The sequence below is a fragment of the Thunnus albacares genome, chromosome 15 (genome assembly GCF_914725855.1).
Source record: "Thunnus albacares chromosome 15, fThuAlb1.1, whole genome shotgun sequence".
In the NCBI taxonomy this organism is placed as follows: domain Eukaryota; kingdom Metazoa; phylum Chordata; class Actinopteri; order Scombriformes; family Scombridae; genus Thunnus; species Thunnus albacares.
The window spans coordinates 16,757,951-16,773,899 of record NC_058120.1 but is presented as its reverse complement, the minus strand read 5'-3'; the positions used below and the strand labels follow the sequence as shown (position 1 = coordinate 16,773,899).

The following is a 15,949-nucleotide window of genomic DNA, read 5'->3' as shown; positions in this document are numbered from 1 at the left end:
ATGTCGAGTATGTATGCATGACCATCTGTAATCTCTAAAAATAAAATATAACAGAGAATGTTCTAACTTTCTAATACCCTAGATACTCAGATCTGCCTGTCTAAAACCCATCTGCATGGATAATGCCCTTCATTATGTGAGCAACAGCTGAAACATCAGCTTAATGTAACTTCACAAATCCTCGCTTGCAATAATGAGCACTTGGAAGTGGGATATATTTCCAGTAATGCTGCCCTTTCTGTCGGAACACAGGGTTATCTAACCTCCATTTAACCAAATAATCAGCTGCAAAGAGCCTCTGGCAGACAAGCAAATGACTGAATTGCACTATATGACTACGGATCGAACAGATACAATATAAGGCATGCTAAATGTAGCTTTTTCAGTTTGCTCCTTCCTGGCCTGAAGCATTGTGTTACATCAAAGAGCAGGTTTCTGCTGACCAGGCACTAAACTGCTGTGCTGCTGTGGGGTGCTGCAAGGTGAACCTGATGCTTCCTAGATCTCCCGTGCAGCTGCAAAGGATGTAATATTTAGATATCCCACCTGAGAGATGAACACTTTGTTTTAGTAGTTTCCCACAGAATCTCAAAGAGAGACTATTTAGAATTTTCTCTTCAGTCTGAAAACAAGAAACAATCAATTCTGTGCAACATTTTCATCATTTAGTCAATTTATTCTAATAATTCAGCCTATTTTACAAAACCTGATTATGCTTAAAATGAACTCTACCCTTTAATATTTCTTGTCTTGTACATTGTAGCTCTGTGCTCAAGTAAATGATAGTGTCAAGAAAGTGTCAGCAAATGTAAATATAAAACATAGCAGAACATTCATTCTTTTACTGTGCAGCAGAAAGCAAAAGCCTTTTCAGAAGCAGTGCTAGTACATTACAAAGGTTTGGGGACAACTAACTTTCAATTCAATCCAGCTGATTTTTCATTCAATTTAGAAAGTGGAAAGTTTCCTGTCCTGTGAACATAGTCCCATAACCATAAATCTGTCAGGAATTATGTGGAATTAAGGCTCTGTAATATTAAGAATAGCGTTTTTGTTTAATATTTGGAACTGAAAGCAAATTGACTCCAAACCTGCTGTTACTGTTAAGCAACATTTTGCTGAGTAAAATTTATCCAAACATTCATACTAAAGTAGAATATACAGTACAGCTCTCGATCAACAACAAAAAATATCATATTGTGATTAAAAATTAAAATATGTGCTTATTCCACCAGAACATAAATATGTACCATATCACATATCACATATCAACAAACACAAAATATTAAAACATTTAAAGGACAAATCAACATCAGAAAGCGTTTGGACTTGTGATTGGCCAGCATTTTTGACAGTAAAGGGCTGCGAGAGTTAGTTCCCAGTGCTCCAAACATTTGTCGGTTTTGGATTTAAGGGTTGAAATCTCTTGTATCAAAAGTCATGTGATCTTACATTTATTTTCAGGAGCAGGGAAATGAATACAAGAGGATTTATTGCCAACCACAGGTTCAAACAAGATAGATGAGATTATACTGTATATTCAATCTTGAGGGGAAAAAAAAACAAACACTTCAGAAATAATTAACATTACATTCATTCTGCAAGTGGGCCCAGAGATCTTTGGGTAATGTAGTCTTTTTCATTCATAGAAAAACACAAAAGGTGCAGTCCGACAAGAGTGTATGAAGTTGTTTTTGTTTTTCTTCATTCTGGATAATGTTGTTTCTGGATGAGGTTTATGATGGTCATGAGTTCGCCAGTTTACCATCACCTTCATCAACGGTATATCACCATCATTACCGTCACTGCCGATGCACAATCATTGCATAAGGCATATGAAAAGCAGTATATAGGCCAGCTGTATATTCAGTTATAACTCTAGCTATATACATAGGACCATGAATACATGTTTAAGGCCTACTAGACCCTTTTATTTTGCACAAGCTTTCTGCTAGCAACTGTCTTAGTTTAATATTGTTTGGTATACTGTAGATGTGCACAAAGCTGGCAAGCAGTAGTTCCCTTGGCAAGGTGGAATGCTTATATAGAGTTAGTCAACATTCAATGATAAGGTCATCACGGCTATCAGAAATCTGAAAGCTGAGAACATCAGCAGTAACATTGAAGCTGTAACTTGATCCTTGCTTAACTGTGCTCCATTTAAACTTAGACAAACTGATCCTTTAAGCCCTTAAAGTTAAAACATGAAATTTATCAAAACTGACCTGTGGCCTCATTCTATTCAATTTGCATCAAGCAACATCATTAAACCTATGCGTTTAGTCCTCACATCACATTTCACATGCACCGCTTTTTTCTTTTCTCACATTGCCTGCAGGGTCCCTGATACAGGCAGCCTGGTGTCAGAGCAATACATCAGCTTTATCTGCCACCCTTGACTCGACAGAAACACAGCAACAGAGTCATTGCTAATGCATCTCAAATGATGCAATAACATGCCTGAATCATACATATCTTTGCCACAGGGGAGCAAATAAAATTGGAATATCAAAGCGCGCATGTTGACTTTATGGAAAGCAATTATACAGTAAAAGCATGTGCCTGTCTTGTTAACATCCTTGCTCCTTTGTTCTTCAGTGAGGTCATTTACGACAGGAGAGCAAACAAAAGCACCATCAGGGACTCTGCACTTTTGTAGGGAGAGAGACAGATTCCCTTTCGTTCTTTTGGAAAGTAGCACACATACAATAGATGGATACTAACATGCACTCGCATTGCTATACGTGCTTTTCCCTACAAAAGCTGAGCTGAGATTGAATGCCTGCCTCTCTGCCATAACCTTCAAATGCCAAATATAGATATCCCTGGTGTATTGGCTGCGCTCCTTACGCACACACACACATACAGTTGAAGCAAGGGATTGGTGGAACAGATGAATGCTAGAGATACTTAGTCATTCCTAATCCAAAGAGAACAGAAACAGGAGGAAGAGAGAGAAGAATTAGGCCAAAAAAAATGTGTGTGTCTATAAGTAGAAATTAGGTCACATACTGCATGTAGGATGAAGACATCGCTGTGCATGTGAGGTGTCATCTAACTTAGCTGATAAGAATTATATAATATCAGTAAAACTGCTATTGTGCAAGCTATACACTATACTGGTGCCATTCTACAGATTTAAACAGCTTGCCATTGTCACAAACTGTATGTTACAATACCAAGACCCAATCAGCAAACAGTGATACCTTCACTTTCCTTGCTGATGCATGCATGGCTTAACCTAAGTGCAACCCTTAACAATCAAATAAATGAGCAGCTTCAACAACAAGCTTCTGCTAATAATATTTTTGACTACATAGCCAGTTTTTTTTAACAAAAGCATCAGAAATTCCAGCTCCTAAATCCCTTGGGGGACATCTACAGCTGTCTAGTACTGATGTAGTTACAGTGCACTGCTGGATACATTCTGAAGGTTTGTGGAAGCGGATTTTGGAGAGACGAGTGGTTGCTAGGTGACAGGATAAAAAGAGGCCACAGGTGGAATTGTCCCAGCATTAACTCCTCTCTTGCCTTTTCCTCCTTTATGCCACCGAAAACAGAAAGGGGCTGTGGTAGTGGACGAGTGGTCACAGAGAAGCCAAGGCACATTTTCTGTATATGTCTCAGCCATCTAGGTTCCACATTTTGTGCATTCTCTCTTTCTTAGACCTCTCCTCGTTGCAATTTCCTGCGCCTTCTCTGCATCCTTGGTTTTATGTAACAGTGCAGCATCACTATCACAGCTTCACCTCTCGTTCTCTTTCATTGCCCTTCACTTCTTCTTACTTAACAGGTTGGAGAGGCAGATTGTTCAAAGCTTTCTCCTCATCTTTTTTGCTTTCTCTCTTCCTCCTCTAAAAAAGGTTAACATTACATAATCGTCATTGGCTTTTCTTTCTTTGCTGCATAAAGAAACATACAGTAAAGCTCTTGTTGCCTCGCAGGCCAGACTGAACCTCTTCTCTCTCACATCACCTGAAAAATGACTCATACATGCACCATGGATTCAGTATCAATAAACAATCTCTCTTATGCCTACCAGACTGAGAGCAGCAAAATGTCTGTGAAAAGAATGAGGACAAAAAACACAATCTGTACACTGCACTACTAGTTTGATTGGTTTGCTAGCCAGAGAATTTCCTAAGAGATACACAGTGCTCCGACCAGGAAGCTCCTTACTAGCATTTGTGATTATTGTAGGCACTCTAAAAACCTGGAGGACCAGCCTCAGGATACAAGAGCAGAAAGGTGGAAACCGAAAAGTAACTGTGTTAATGAGTGATAGCTAAAGAATGGAAGTCTATCTTCCCGTTTATGTAAAGCACACTTCTAAAGCGATAGTGGAAATGCAAGCCTCCATTTCGTCCTATTTGAGCTTCACAGGCCAGGGGAGGCACGTGCGAAGCCCGAGCATGGAGGAGAAGACAATGGTGGGTCGATGTTTCTTGAACCGCAGGCCTTTCTTTAGCCGTTGACTGTTCTCCGCCACGTACAGCTCCCCCTGCTGTGCTGCACTGGATATCCGTGACACCAGCTCCCCATGGACCACCACTTCCTGCTCTGAGCGCACAAACACCTCCCTGAGCTCTTCCAACCGCCGCTCCATCTCTCTGATGACACGCTGACGCTCCTCCACCTCCAGTAGGCGCCGCCGAGCTGCCTCAAACTCCATGCTGGAGCTGGGGGTGACAAGCTTGGAGGAAGGGGCCGTGGCTGAGGTCGACGGGGGTTCAGAACCGGCTAGCAGCGCCCCTGTCACCCTCCGGAAGTCCCCCATGGAAATGGAGCGCCTGGTGGCTGGAGAGGCGAGTGACAGGAGAGCAGTGGCAGATGTAGAAGGTGGCATGGCTAATGGAGGAAGAGGGGGAGAAGAAGATGATGATGAAGAAGGTGAACCTGGAGGGTGGAGATCAGGATGAGGGTCCATGTTTGTAATAGCTGCTGCCATGTCCTCAGTTGTGTCCTCATGATGGGTGTCTGTGTTCCTTTGTCGTCCCTTCATGGCCAGTGTTTCTTCTGTTTAACTCTTTCTGTACAGCTGTTGTCCTTCTAGTCGCTGTTGATGTTTTCCCCTGTCTTCCTGTGTCAGAGCAGAGAGCGTTTGAGCAGAGAGCGTGGAGATGTGCAGTGATGTAGCCTGGGAACCGCTCCATTCATTAATAAGAGATCTGAGCCAGGCTTTTGCTGTCTCTACGTGTGAGTGGTTGTGCTCGGGAGGCGCCTCCTAGCAGCTCATTGGCTGCTGAGCTCATGAGCATGTCAGCTGATGATTGGGCAGCCTGCCTCTCTGCTGCTGATGCTGGCAGGCTTGTTGTGTCCTCTGCTTGACTGTTTTGCTTGGTCGTCGTCGTCATCTGGAGCTCTGCTTTGATCAGCTCTCTTCAGTGAAGCGAGGCAGAGTGAGGTGAAAGATGCAGAAGTCTCAGGTCTCTCTCCTCTTTGCCGATGCTGTTTGGCTTACGTTGCGTCCCCTCAGCCATCCCTCTTACCAGCTGGTCTCTCCATTTCCCTCTTTCTCCCTTTCTCTTGCTCAGATGGTTGCCCCTAGCAACACCGCCTCGACATCAGATGGCAAAAGAGGGAGGGGTGATGCTCCAATTTCTCTCTCCCCTCATCACTTTCCTGCTCAGTATTATCACCCTTTCCCCGGTACACATTCTCTCTCACGTTCCCTCCCTCCCTTTGACCCATTTGAGAGCTCACAGCCTTTCTGCAAACTAAATATCTCCATCTGTCTATGAAAGTCACATATTTTGTAATATATGTCAAAAACACAAATAAACAATACAGCACACAACCATGCACATTAGTTTCACTCTAGTGCCAAAAAACTATTGGTACTGTAGACATTTATGATCATGAGTACTCAAATGCCAAACAGTGAAGACTTGCTGTTGCTAAGAAACAGCACATTTGCTGGCTAAGAGAATAAAGACAGTATTATTCTAATTCTAATCAGTTGTAAGAGAAGTTCACACTGTTCTCTGGCACAACACACAAAGTGCATTAGTGTATGTTTGGTACAAAGAAACAATACCAGGCTTATAAAACGTTCTCTCATTGCACTGCACTGCACTTACTGCTGTTTGTAGCCCAAAATATGTCAATGCCTCTGTATGCTTGCATCAATCCTGGCCAGTGTTTATTCTCAGAATCCAATTATTTCAGTGAATATTGATCGATCTATGTAACCGACGCATTGTGCATCAAGTTTCCTAAAGCACCATTAGGGTGCCCAAATGAAATTTTCTCTCTAAACAGTAGTTAAGTGGGAAAATAGAGGGTGAACTGAAAAAGGCAATCCTATGATCTCAGGAGTCCAATTTTCCAGAGCATTTAATCCAAATTAAATCCGCTGTGATGAGTTTAATCCTGAATCTAAATACCTTGTCCTGAGTGTTGCATTTTTATCTGTTCTGTGACGTACTGAAAGTGCAGAGATACACTTGAGGTCTTGAGTTGTTCAATCACCTCGTTATTGCAGTGCTGCAGCATTCAAAACTGAAATCTGAACACAACTGTTGCAGCAACTGTTGCCGTAGTAATACGAGTTACTGCGTTACCAGTTCTAACTTGGCTGTCCTCATTGTTAGTTACATCATTATGACATAATACCTTAATTTTTCCTTTTCTTCTTCTCCTTGCTTTAACATCTATTCCCAGAACGGCTAATCTTATGTTCCTTGTCTAGACAAATATTGATTGGTGGTGCAGTGGCATTGTAGAAGTGATATGATCAGAGTATGAAGTAAGGCACAGTATCAAATACACTCATAACCACACACACACGCACACTCATATACACTGGAGCACTAAGAAGTGATGTTTTAAATAACAGCTGTATAACTGCCTTCAGGCGGAGTGAACCGAAACAATGAAACTTTTAGCAGGTCAGAGGTGTGCGTGCTTGTTTGTGCATGTGTCTGTGTGCTTGCATATTTGAGTGTTCACTTAGCTCTGCGCTTTTATCTCATGGATTGGCATTGCATTAGCAGTAGAAAGAGCTGCTCTCCCCCTGCTTTTAGCTGTATTATTCTCCAGAGAGAAGAGAGAGAAAAGCAGAGAAGCACAGAGAAGAAAAAAAAGGATGGCATACATTAGACAGACAGTAGATAGTTGTATGAGTTATAGGAGGGGTAAATGACAGGTAACACTTGAGATGCTCTGCAACTAGTCATCCTGCTATTCAAAAAGCAAGCCAGAAAGGAAAGACCTTTGCAAAATTATTAGAGTTATAACGAGGACTGTGCTGCTGTGAAACACGATGAAATTCAGAAAACAAAGGTACAATGTAAAGTTAAATAAGAAAGATAAGTTTTGTGATTCATTTTGAAATATAAATTCATAAGAAGCTTTAATTTAGCACTATACTACATGAAACACTGGACATCTCGAACACTATTTTAAGAAACAAAATTGTTGTTTTGAACATCAAGTAGTTGAAGTAGTTCATATTGCATGAGGTTTACTTGCATGTGTTACTCAATTCCCCCTCGGTTTATACTGTTGTGCAATATAAACACGATTGCCTGAGTAACTAAAGATTTTAGGGATCAAGACAAGATGCTTCAGTAGTGTATTTTGTGTATTACATGATGCCCATTTTTGGAAGATTCGGTTGATTGCACAACATTCCCACTCACTGGAAACTAATCCCACGTGGTGCCTACAGTGCTGCAAGCACAGATTGCCATCATCATTGGCAAACATCTTGAACAGCAGGACTTGGCCTGCCTGCAAACACTGAACAAAACTGTTCTGCTTTGACAAAGTCAAACACACACACTTGGACACATTGTTCTGTATTCAAGCTTAGAGTCTCTTCATCAACTATGCAGAATTAATTTAAGCATTAAATCCTTTCATTCCCTATTCCACCTTCCATCCCCATTTATTTCTTTCTCCTCTCTCTTTATAGCTAAAATTGTGACAAAAGCCTGTTCTCAATCTCTCAAAACTGCACCCTCCGTTCCAGATTACTTTAATCTGTGTTGAGTGTGTTTGTGTGTGTACTCGGGGTTGGCACGTGGAGGAGTGAGTGCATCTGTGTGCCTATGTTGTCTGTTTTGTGTTAAAATGGTTGTGACTGAGTATTTTGACTTTCCCTGAGCTGCTTGGTTTTCTGCATCAGAGTTGTGCAGTGTGAGTGTATCTACAGAACTGCATGTTAGCAGGATTGCTGTTTGGCAGTAGTTATTGTGAAAGGATTGCATCATAAGATTGGAGTTTAGATAAATAATGTCTGACCTGCAGAGGTAAGAGTGGGGAAACAGCTGTGGCTCACATTTGACTGAGAAATAATCTGGGAGACAAATGAACTAGATTGGATTTCTTAGAAATTATACACTTAATAGGAAAGGTTTTGGGTGAATCTATGAAATCACAGAAGTTCTAAATTTTAATAAGCTAATCTAATGACATACTGTATATTGTACTGTATATATAATGCATAATAATATTGTATCTAAAATTGTTAATACATGTATGATTGCGTACTTAAATAAATGAATACATTTAAAAAGTTAAATGATTTGTACAGAGAAACAACCAAAACTTTAGTTTTCACTTCCTCATTCCTGTTTTCTCTGTCCTAGCATATTTTCTTCACATTAATTATTTTACTTCTGATATGATAATATGAAGAGCATGTACAGATGTGGCTGAAAATATTGGTTCCCTTCCACCTTTTTTAAAAAAGACTAAATTTACCATATACTTCTGTCAGTTTCAACAGAAATATATGGTATCCATCATTCTTTATTTCACATTGAATATAACTGAAACTTTGCTTTTGATTTACAACTTAATATATTATTTAATACAATAAAATAAATGAAAATGGCATGGCCAAAAATGTTGGTATGCTTAACTTAATATTTTGTAGCACAGCCTCTGGAAGCAATAACTGCAGTGAAGCGCTTTCTGTAACTCTGAAAAAGGTTTCTACACTCCTCCACTGGTAGTTTGGCCCACTCTTCATGAACAAACTGCTCCAGTTCTCTGAGGTTTGATGGGTGCCATCTCCCAACTGCAAGTTTCAGCTCTTTCCACAGATGCTCAATGGAATTCAATGGACTCATTGCAGGCCACTTCAGAACGGTCCAACGTTTTCTTCTCATCCACTCTTGGGTGCTTTTTGATGCATGTTTGGGGTCATTATCCTGCTGGAAGACCCATGACCTGCGACTAAGACACAGCTTTCTGACACTGGGCCGTATGTTTCACTCAAAAATGCCTTGATAGTCTTCTGATTTCATTGTGCCCTGCACAGATTAAAGGCACCCGGTGCCTGTGGCAGCAAAGCAACCCCCATACATCACTTAGCCTCCTCCATATTTCATGGTAGGCATGGTGTTCTTTTCTTTGAAGGCTTCATTTTTTTTCTGTAAACATAGGGTTGGTGTGATTTACCAAAAGCTCTGTCTTTCCAAAGCACATTTTCCCAGAAGGACTGTGGCTGGTCAACATGCATTTTGGCAAAGTCCAGTCTGGCTTTCTTGTATCTCCATCTTAGAAGTGGGGTTTTTTTGGCCCATTTTCATTCAGACAGCAACGGATAGTGCAACTTGAAACTATTGAACCTTTAACTTGATGATCAGCTTGGATCTGTGTTGAAGTTTTCCTTTGTTCTCTCTCGACCATTCGAGCAATCCTTCTGTTCAATCTTGGGCCAATTTTCCTCTTGTGACCATGTCCAGAGATGGTGGCTACAGTTCCATGGGCCTTAAACTTCTGAATAATATTGTCAACAGTGGTCACAGGAACATCAATCTCTTTGGAGATGGTCTTGTAACCTTTATGTTGACCATGCTTGGCTATTAACTTTTTTCTAATGTCTTCAGACCTTCTCTAGTTTTCTTTATGTTTTTCATGTTCAATGTGATGCACACAGTGGCACAAAACATCAAAGTAAGTAATGTTCTCCTTTTAAACTGGCTGCATGACTGATTATAAGATTGAAAACACCTATGACACTAATTAAAACACAATAGTCTGCTTAAAGTGTCACTACAAATCAACTATTTCTTACAACTTCTAAAGGGTACCAATAATTTTGTCCAGGCTATTTTAGAATGTTTTTGTAGAATAAGCATGAATTCAGTTATTTTCACATTTTTTTTTATTTTGTTCCACTGCAAACCAAACATAGACATGCATTGATAATAAAATATATTTTAATTTCAACACTGTTCAGGGCGAATGGGGCATTATTTTAATAAAATGCAAGTATACCAATAATTTCGGCCACATCTGTGTGTCCATGGTAGAGATTGGTCTCGAGCCAGTGTTGAACATCAATAGTGAATAAACGCTGTCATTTAAAAAGGAGTGTGTCACAATGGGAATGGGAAACAATTCCATGTGCATATCTGGAAAACAGGTAGATTAAAAGCTGAGCTTTTACATTTATGTTCGATTTATATAGGTGCTTTAGCCTGTTCAGATACAATAGACTGCAATATTGTATAATATTTCAATATTATATATCCAACTCTAGCAGCAGAATTTTTGGTCAATGCTGAGTAGCCTTCATAGCTGGTGCAGCCATTATCATATACATTGCATGTACCTTGTCATATTATATATCACATGAATCTAGTTCCTGGATGACTGGTGCGCCAGCATAATCCCCCCCCCCCAGTATGAATTATGCTGCATGTGTTCTATGCAAGAAAGGAAGCATTATGTCTGTGTACATGTGCAGGTTAGAATAAATTATGGGTGAGCATTTGTTGCCATAAAAATGATACATTACCCTTGGAGACATGTTCTGCAGAGAAAATAAAATTAAGTGTCAGTCTTAGGTTTTTGTCCTTGCTTATACGATTTACCAGAACAGGCAATGCTATAAGCAGCACACCATAACTCACATCAGGTATAATAAAACCTCAGAGAGGAAATATTCTATGCTCTTATACAGTAGATCAGATCAGACAAGGATCTGCTTCACCTCTCACAAACACCCACACACCCTCCCCACTGTTACAACCCCCCCCCCCCCCCCCCCCCTCCAAAAAAAAAAAAAAAAAAACTGCCTCCATCTGAGCAGAGCTGCTTCAGCTGTCAGCTGCAGTAAACTCAGGAGACAGGCCCTGGATAAAAACTGCACTACTTTCTTCTCTTCAGAGACTGATGGTGGTGATGATGCTGGTTTTCCGTTGCTCTGTAATCAATATCAGCAACTTTGTTCTCCTGCTGGAGGCTGAGTCAGTCAGTCCGTGTGCGTGTGTGGGGGTCTTAAAAGAGCAGGAAGTCATTCAGAGCAGTGTGAATTACTGGCATGATGATGTCAATGTGTAGAGAACTGGGCCCAATGGGGATACATCAGAGAATGTGTGTCTGTGTATGAATAAGTTAACACTGACTTTCTCTCGGACATAATTTTGTACAGTGTGTATTTTCAGCAGAAATTTTGTCAGTAGAATGCTGATGAGTGAGAGAGACCTGCAGCCGAAAGCAGGAGAAGCAGCTACTGTGTGATTGTTTTGTAGGTGAGTGCTATTTTGCATATAGTATAGAGGCAGGCAACAGCAGGTAGAGGTATATTGTGATACTACAAGTTGATACTGTAATCCAGAATCTGCTGCATGCTGGAGGAGAGAGAGCATGAGGAAGAGGATGAAGAATAAGATAACGGTTAAAATGCTACAGGCAAGAAGAGAGATACAGAGGCGGCAAAGCAGAAAGCAATTTACATGCAAACACTGTAAGCAGTCTCCACTGTACATGTATAACTATAAATATTTTATATTTAACAAGATTTTAAGCAATCACAGATGCTACCCCATCCCATACTTTTCATCATGGGGTAACGATTATATGAATTATATATATTATAGTGTCATTTTAAGAGTAAATATACATCAGTAGGCCATACTTACTTACTTGCATCACAGTGGTTAAATGAACAGTAAAGAGGAATCTGCGGTGGTCAGTACTGAGTGCTTGGGCAGAAAAGCATTTAACTAGGTTGGCCAGGATTCATTTCACTTTTACATAAACAAGCTTGCACTTTATCTCCCTCCAGTGACCAGTACAGGAAACACACCAAGCTGAGAAGGAAGCATGTGAAGGTCAGACACACAGGTGCATAACTGTTATTTGCATTATCAACTAATCTGACATTTATTTTCCTGTGTGATCGATGAACTGTTTGGTCCATAAAATGTCGGAAAGCAGTAAAAAAAAAAAAAAAAAAAACAAAAAACCCCATCACAGTTTCCCCAAACCCAAGTTAACATATTCAAATAGCTTTTTTTGTATAACCAAAAGTCTAAAACCACCCAAACACTTGCAAATAGTCACTTTTTTAAAGCTGGAGCCAGTACTTTTTTGGCTTCTTTGCTTCAAAAATTACTTAAATGATTAATTATCAAAATAGTTGCCAGTAATGTGCTGTTGCTCAACTAATTGATTGGTTAATCAATCAAGCTCTTAAAATAACCATTATTTCCTTCTTCTCAGTCAAAATGTCAAACCTCATTTACAAGAGAGTGTCATCAAGATGGGACAAGCATTAATGAGAAAGTGTTTTCACTCGACTGAAAAAGTATTTTAAGGCACAACTAAAACAAAAAGAGAGACGGTTTGTTGTAGCAACTCAATTTTTAATATTTGTAAGATATAAAAATCTTCATCTTTATCATACAATAACATCTGACCATAGATTTTGTCAAAGGAGGGAGGGCGTTGCCATCAAACAAGAATTATATAACTTTGATCCCTTTTGAGGTAAGACAGCTGGTTCATAGATTATTCAGCCACACAGATCTTTCCCTTCTCCATATGTGTAGTATCTTCTGGCCGTTTGGTTGGTTATCATGTGTTTTCCATGTAAGACATTCTGCCTCACCTGTAGGACTAGGCACCGAGCTGAAAGCAGGACCTACACTCTGAGGCTACTTACAATGAGACACATTGACCTCTTACTCTTCTTTAGGATGTCCCAGATTGATTGTAAATCAAATGAAAACAGGTCAGCCGATAAACTGAATTGATGGAAATATCATGAATGGAAAAAAGTCAAACACAAGACCGCTGAAGATACTCCACACTAAGGGCAAGTCTGCGTGATATTAACAACCAGTGACTTGACAAAGAATTTAAAGGGAGTGAAAGGCTGCCTTGGAGTGCTCAATTCCATTAAGACAACATTCAGCCCTGCCTCCCTTTTACATTTCAAAACAGAGACCTGTACTGCGTTAAGTCCATAGACTGCGATGTGCTCAGCGAATCTTTCACTATTTTAAATCACACCTTTCTTTGGACAAAAAAGAAAAAAAACAAAACAACAACAAAAGCAGCCAACACAGGAAACAGCATTCAATATGCATCATCTGAGAACCACCGTGAAAAAAAACAGCAACAACAGAAATACAAGAAAACAAAGCAAATATAGATTTTAACATGCCGCATTGTTTCTGGGGCAAGTTTCTTTCACAGAAAGCCACCTATTTTACTAGTTTTTGTAGTAATAAAAATAACAGACTCAAATGGTTGCCAGCAGGTTGACCAAGCAGAGAGAAGGGAGATGAGAGAAACAGGGAAGCCACATGACATCATCACTTCGGACCATGCACATGACCCTGCAGCATCCCGCAAGACGGCACACACACACACACGCGCACACACACACACACACACACACACACACACACACACACACACACACACACACACACTGCAAGTCATGCAACTGGCGCACGCACACACACACACACACTCTGTAAAACAAAATACAAGCATAGATTGACATTAACCAAAACATCAGCATTTTTACATTTCCCAAAATCCACATATTCTGGCTGTACCAAAGCCAAAGAGGCATATTTGGTGGAAATGTTTTATATTCATATTAATAATGCTCTTTCAAAAACACTGAACAGCAGTTGGACAGTACTGTGGTTTTGTGCTGTCGGCACAGGTTGATTTGGCAGCACAACTGGTCATATAAAGCTCATCAACTCGACAAAAAGAACAAGACGACGGACAACAAAAACAGGCAGACAGATAGGCGTGCAGCAAGCTGAATGACAACCAATTACGGCAATGATCAGGAGAGAAAACTTTCATTGTCACAATCCAAAGCATGGCTGCACCCGCACTATGGCAGGTCATGCACAAACGCCCTCACACACACACACACACACACACACACACACACAATCACACACTCACACAGCACTAACATGTCTGCCAAAAACCTGCACCCTTTTTTTTTTTTTTTTTTTTTTTTGGCCTTCATCGCCCCCATCAATCTTCATGATCTTTCTCTAGACCTAGGAGATTGGACTACTAACAAGCCCAAACAAGGTGGGGTGGATGATGGCAAGAGCGGGACAAATTGATGTCACAAGATGGGGGCAGGACCACAGTCAGTGTTCCTTGGCTGGTAGTGGCGGGTTTCCCCTAGCAAGCTGACTGAGTAGTAGGAGCCAGGAGGTGCAGTTTTGGTCAGTCTCCAGTGAGCTGATTGGTTGTTTCGAGTCTCTACAGGGAGGTGGAGGGAAGCTTCTTGACACGCCTCTGAGCTAAGAAGGAGCTCTCAATGGGCTTGAGCTCTGGAGTGGGTTGGGAGTTCTTCAGGGCGGAGTAGGTGGCTGCCATTGCACCCTGCACATAAACAGATGATTGTAATCTTCAGATCTAACTGGCCATCAGCTAACAATATTTTTTTTTAAATAAGCTGATAATCACTAAGTAATAATTTCAGAGGCAATTAAGCTATTGATGATTTTACTCCTTGGTGGCTTTATTAAATCACAATCTTATTCAAATTCTTTATTTTAACTCACTGTGGTCTGTCTATAGCAGCTATCTAGTGCCAGTGCTTTGCAATGTAGCAATAGCAACTACTTTTAACTAAACTAATATGATGTAACACCAATTTAAACTCAAACTGTCTTAAATATTGGTCCATGTTTTTATTATAATTATTACTTTTTGATCACAGTTTTTGCATTTGCACATGAGATTTATGAAATAATAAAAGTTTATTTATTTATTTATTTTTATTATTTTTTCATTCCGTCTGCCCAGGAAGAGGGTTCCCCCCTCTGTTGTTCTTTTCTCGCCACTTAAAGGTTTTTTTAGGTGGGGACTTTTTCTTTATTTGAATCAGGGATAGAGGGTGTAGAAAGCTGTACAGTAAAGCCATTTAAGGTAAATTTGTGATTTTGAAATGACATGTAAAAAATGACATGACTATTCTGTTAAAAAAAACAAAAACAACAACAACAAAAAATCTAACCAATTCTGAGCTATTCAATTTTCAAGCTTCAGAAAAAAATCTGATTGGCAGATATTCAATATTAAATGGCTCAGATATCTCTACTTGGAGAATATCATTTTGGTGATAAGACTATTTTGAGAGAATGCACCTTACCTTGACCAATTTGGGGTCCTGGTGTGGGAGCTGACTGTTGGGTAGTTTGTCTCTCTGGACAATCCAGGGGTGTTTGAGGACCTGCTTAGCAGTCAGTCTCTGATGAGGGTCGACATGAAGCATCTTGGAAACAAGATTCTAGAAGGAGCACATATTAAATATGAAACCGGTAGTGGGACAGAAGGAGACCAGAGTCATGTCTAAAGAACAGGAGAAAATGAGCTGTCAGTCAGGTGTGTAGATTCTACCTTGGCAGATTCAGACACAGTGTCCCAGTTGCCTCCAGTCAGGCTGAAGTGACCGTTTCCTATCCTGTTCAGGATCTCATTTGGGGTGTCCTCGGGTCCGTTGGCGAATGGAGTAAAACTGGTGGAAGAAAAGGAGACAGATGATAGAGTGAATATGAAGGAAATTAAGAGGGAAAAATCTTATGAAGAGAGGAGTTTGATTGTTGCTATTCACCCAGCCAGCATGGTGTACAGTAAGACTCCCAGACTCCAGATGTCACATCCTTCATCATAGCCCTGACGCTTCAACACCTATGATGAAGACAGATAAACACAC

General features: G+C 40.3%; 2 protein-coding genes across 5 annotated transcripts in view; both read right to left on the bottom strand.

Annotated features, from left to right (window-relative positions):
- Positions 1-655: 655 nt before the first annotated feature.
- LOC122997766 (syntaxin-4-like) lies at positions 656-5,710 on the bottom strand. The gene has a single exon (XM_044373964.1). The coding sequence runs from the start codon at positions 5,000-5,002 to the stop codon at positions 4,367-4,369; it is 636 nt and encodes a 211-aa protein (XP_044229899.1). The 5' UTR covers positions 5,003-5,710; the 3' UTR covers positions 656-4,366.
- A 7,998-nt stretch (positions 5,711-13,708) lies between these two features.
- rps6ka1 (ribosomal protein S6 kinase a, polypeptide 1) overlaps positions 13,709-15,949 on the bottom strand; it is a 51,291-nt gene continuing 49,050 nt past the window's right edge. For all 4 annotated transcript variants that reach the window (XM_044374091.1, XM_044374093.1, XM_044374094.1 and 1 more), the window contains 4 exons: positions 15,848-15,924; positions 15,634-15,751; positions 15,386-15,523; positions 13,709-14,613 (listed from right to left, as the gene is read on the bottom strand). In XM_044374091.1, coding sequence (XP_044230026.1) covers positions 14,491-14,613; positions 15,386-15,523; positions 15,634-15,751; positions 15,848-15,924 — 456 coding nt within the window. In that variant the 3' untranslated portion in view covers positions 13,709-14,490. The remainder of the gene's footprint in view (positions 14,614-15,385; positions 15,524-15,633; positions 15,752-15,847; positions 15,925-15,949) is intronic.

Excerpts from the sequence above, each read along its gene's own strand:
- LOC122997766 (XM_044373964.1), bottom strand. The coding sequence starts at position 5,002 with ATGAAGGGACGACAAAGGAACACAGACACCCATCATGAGGACACAACT.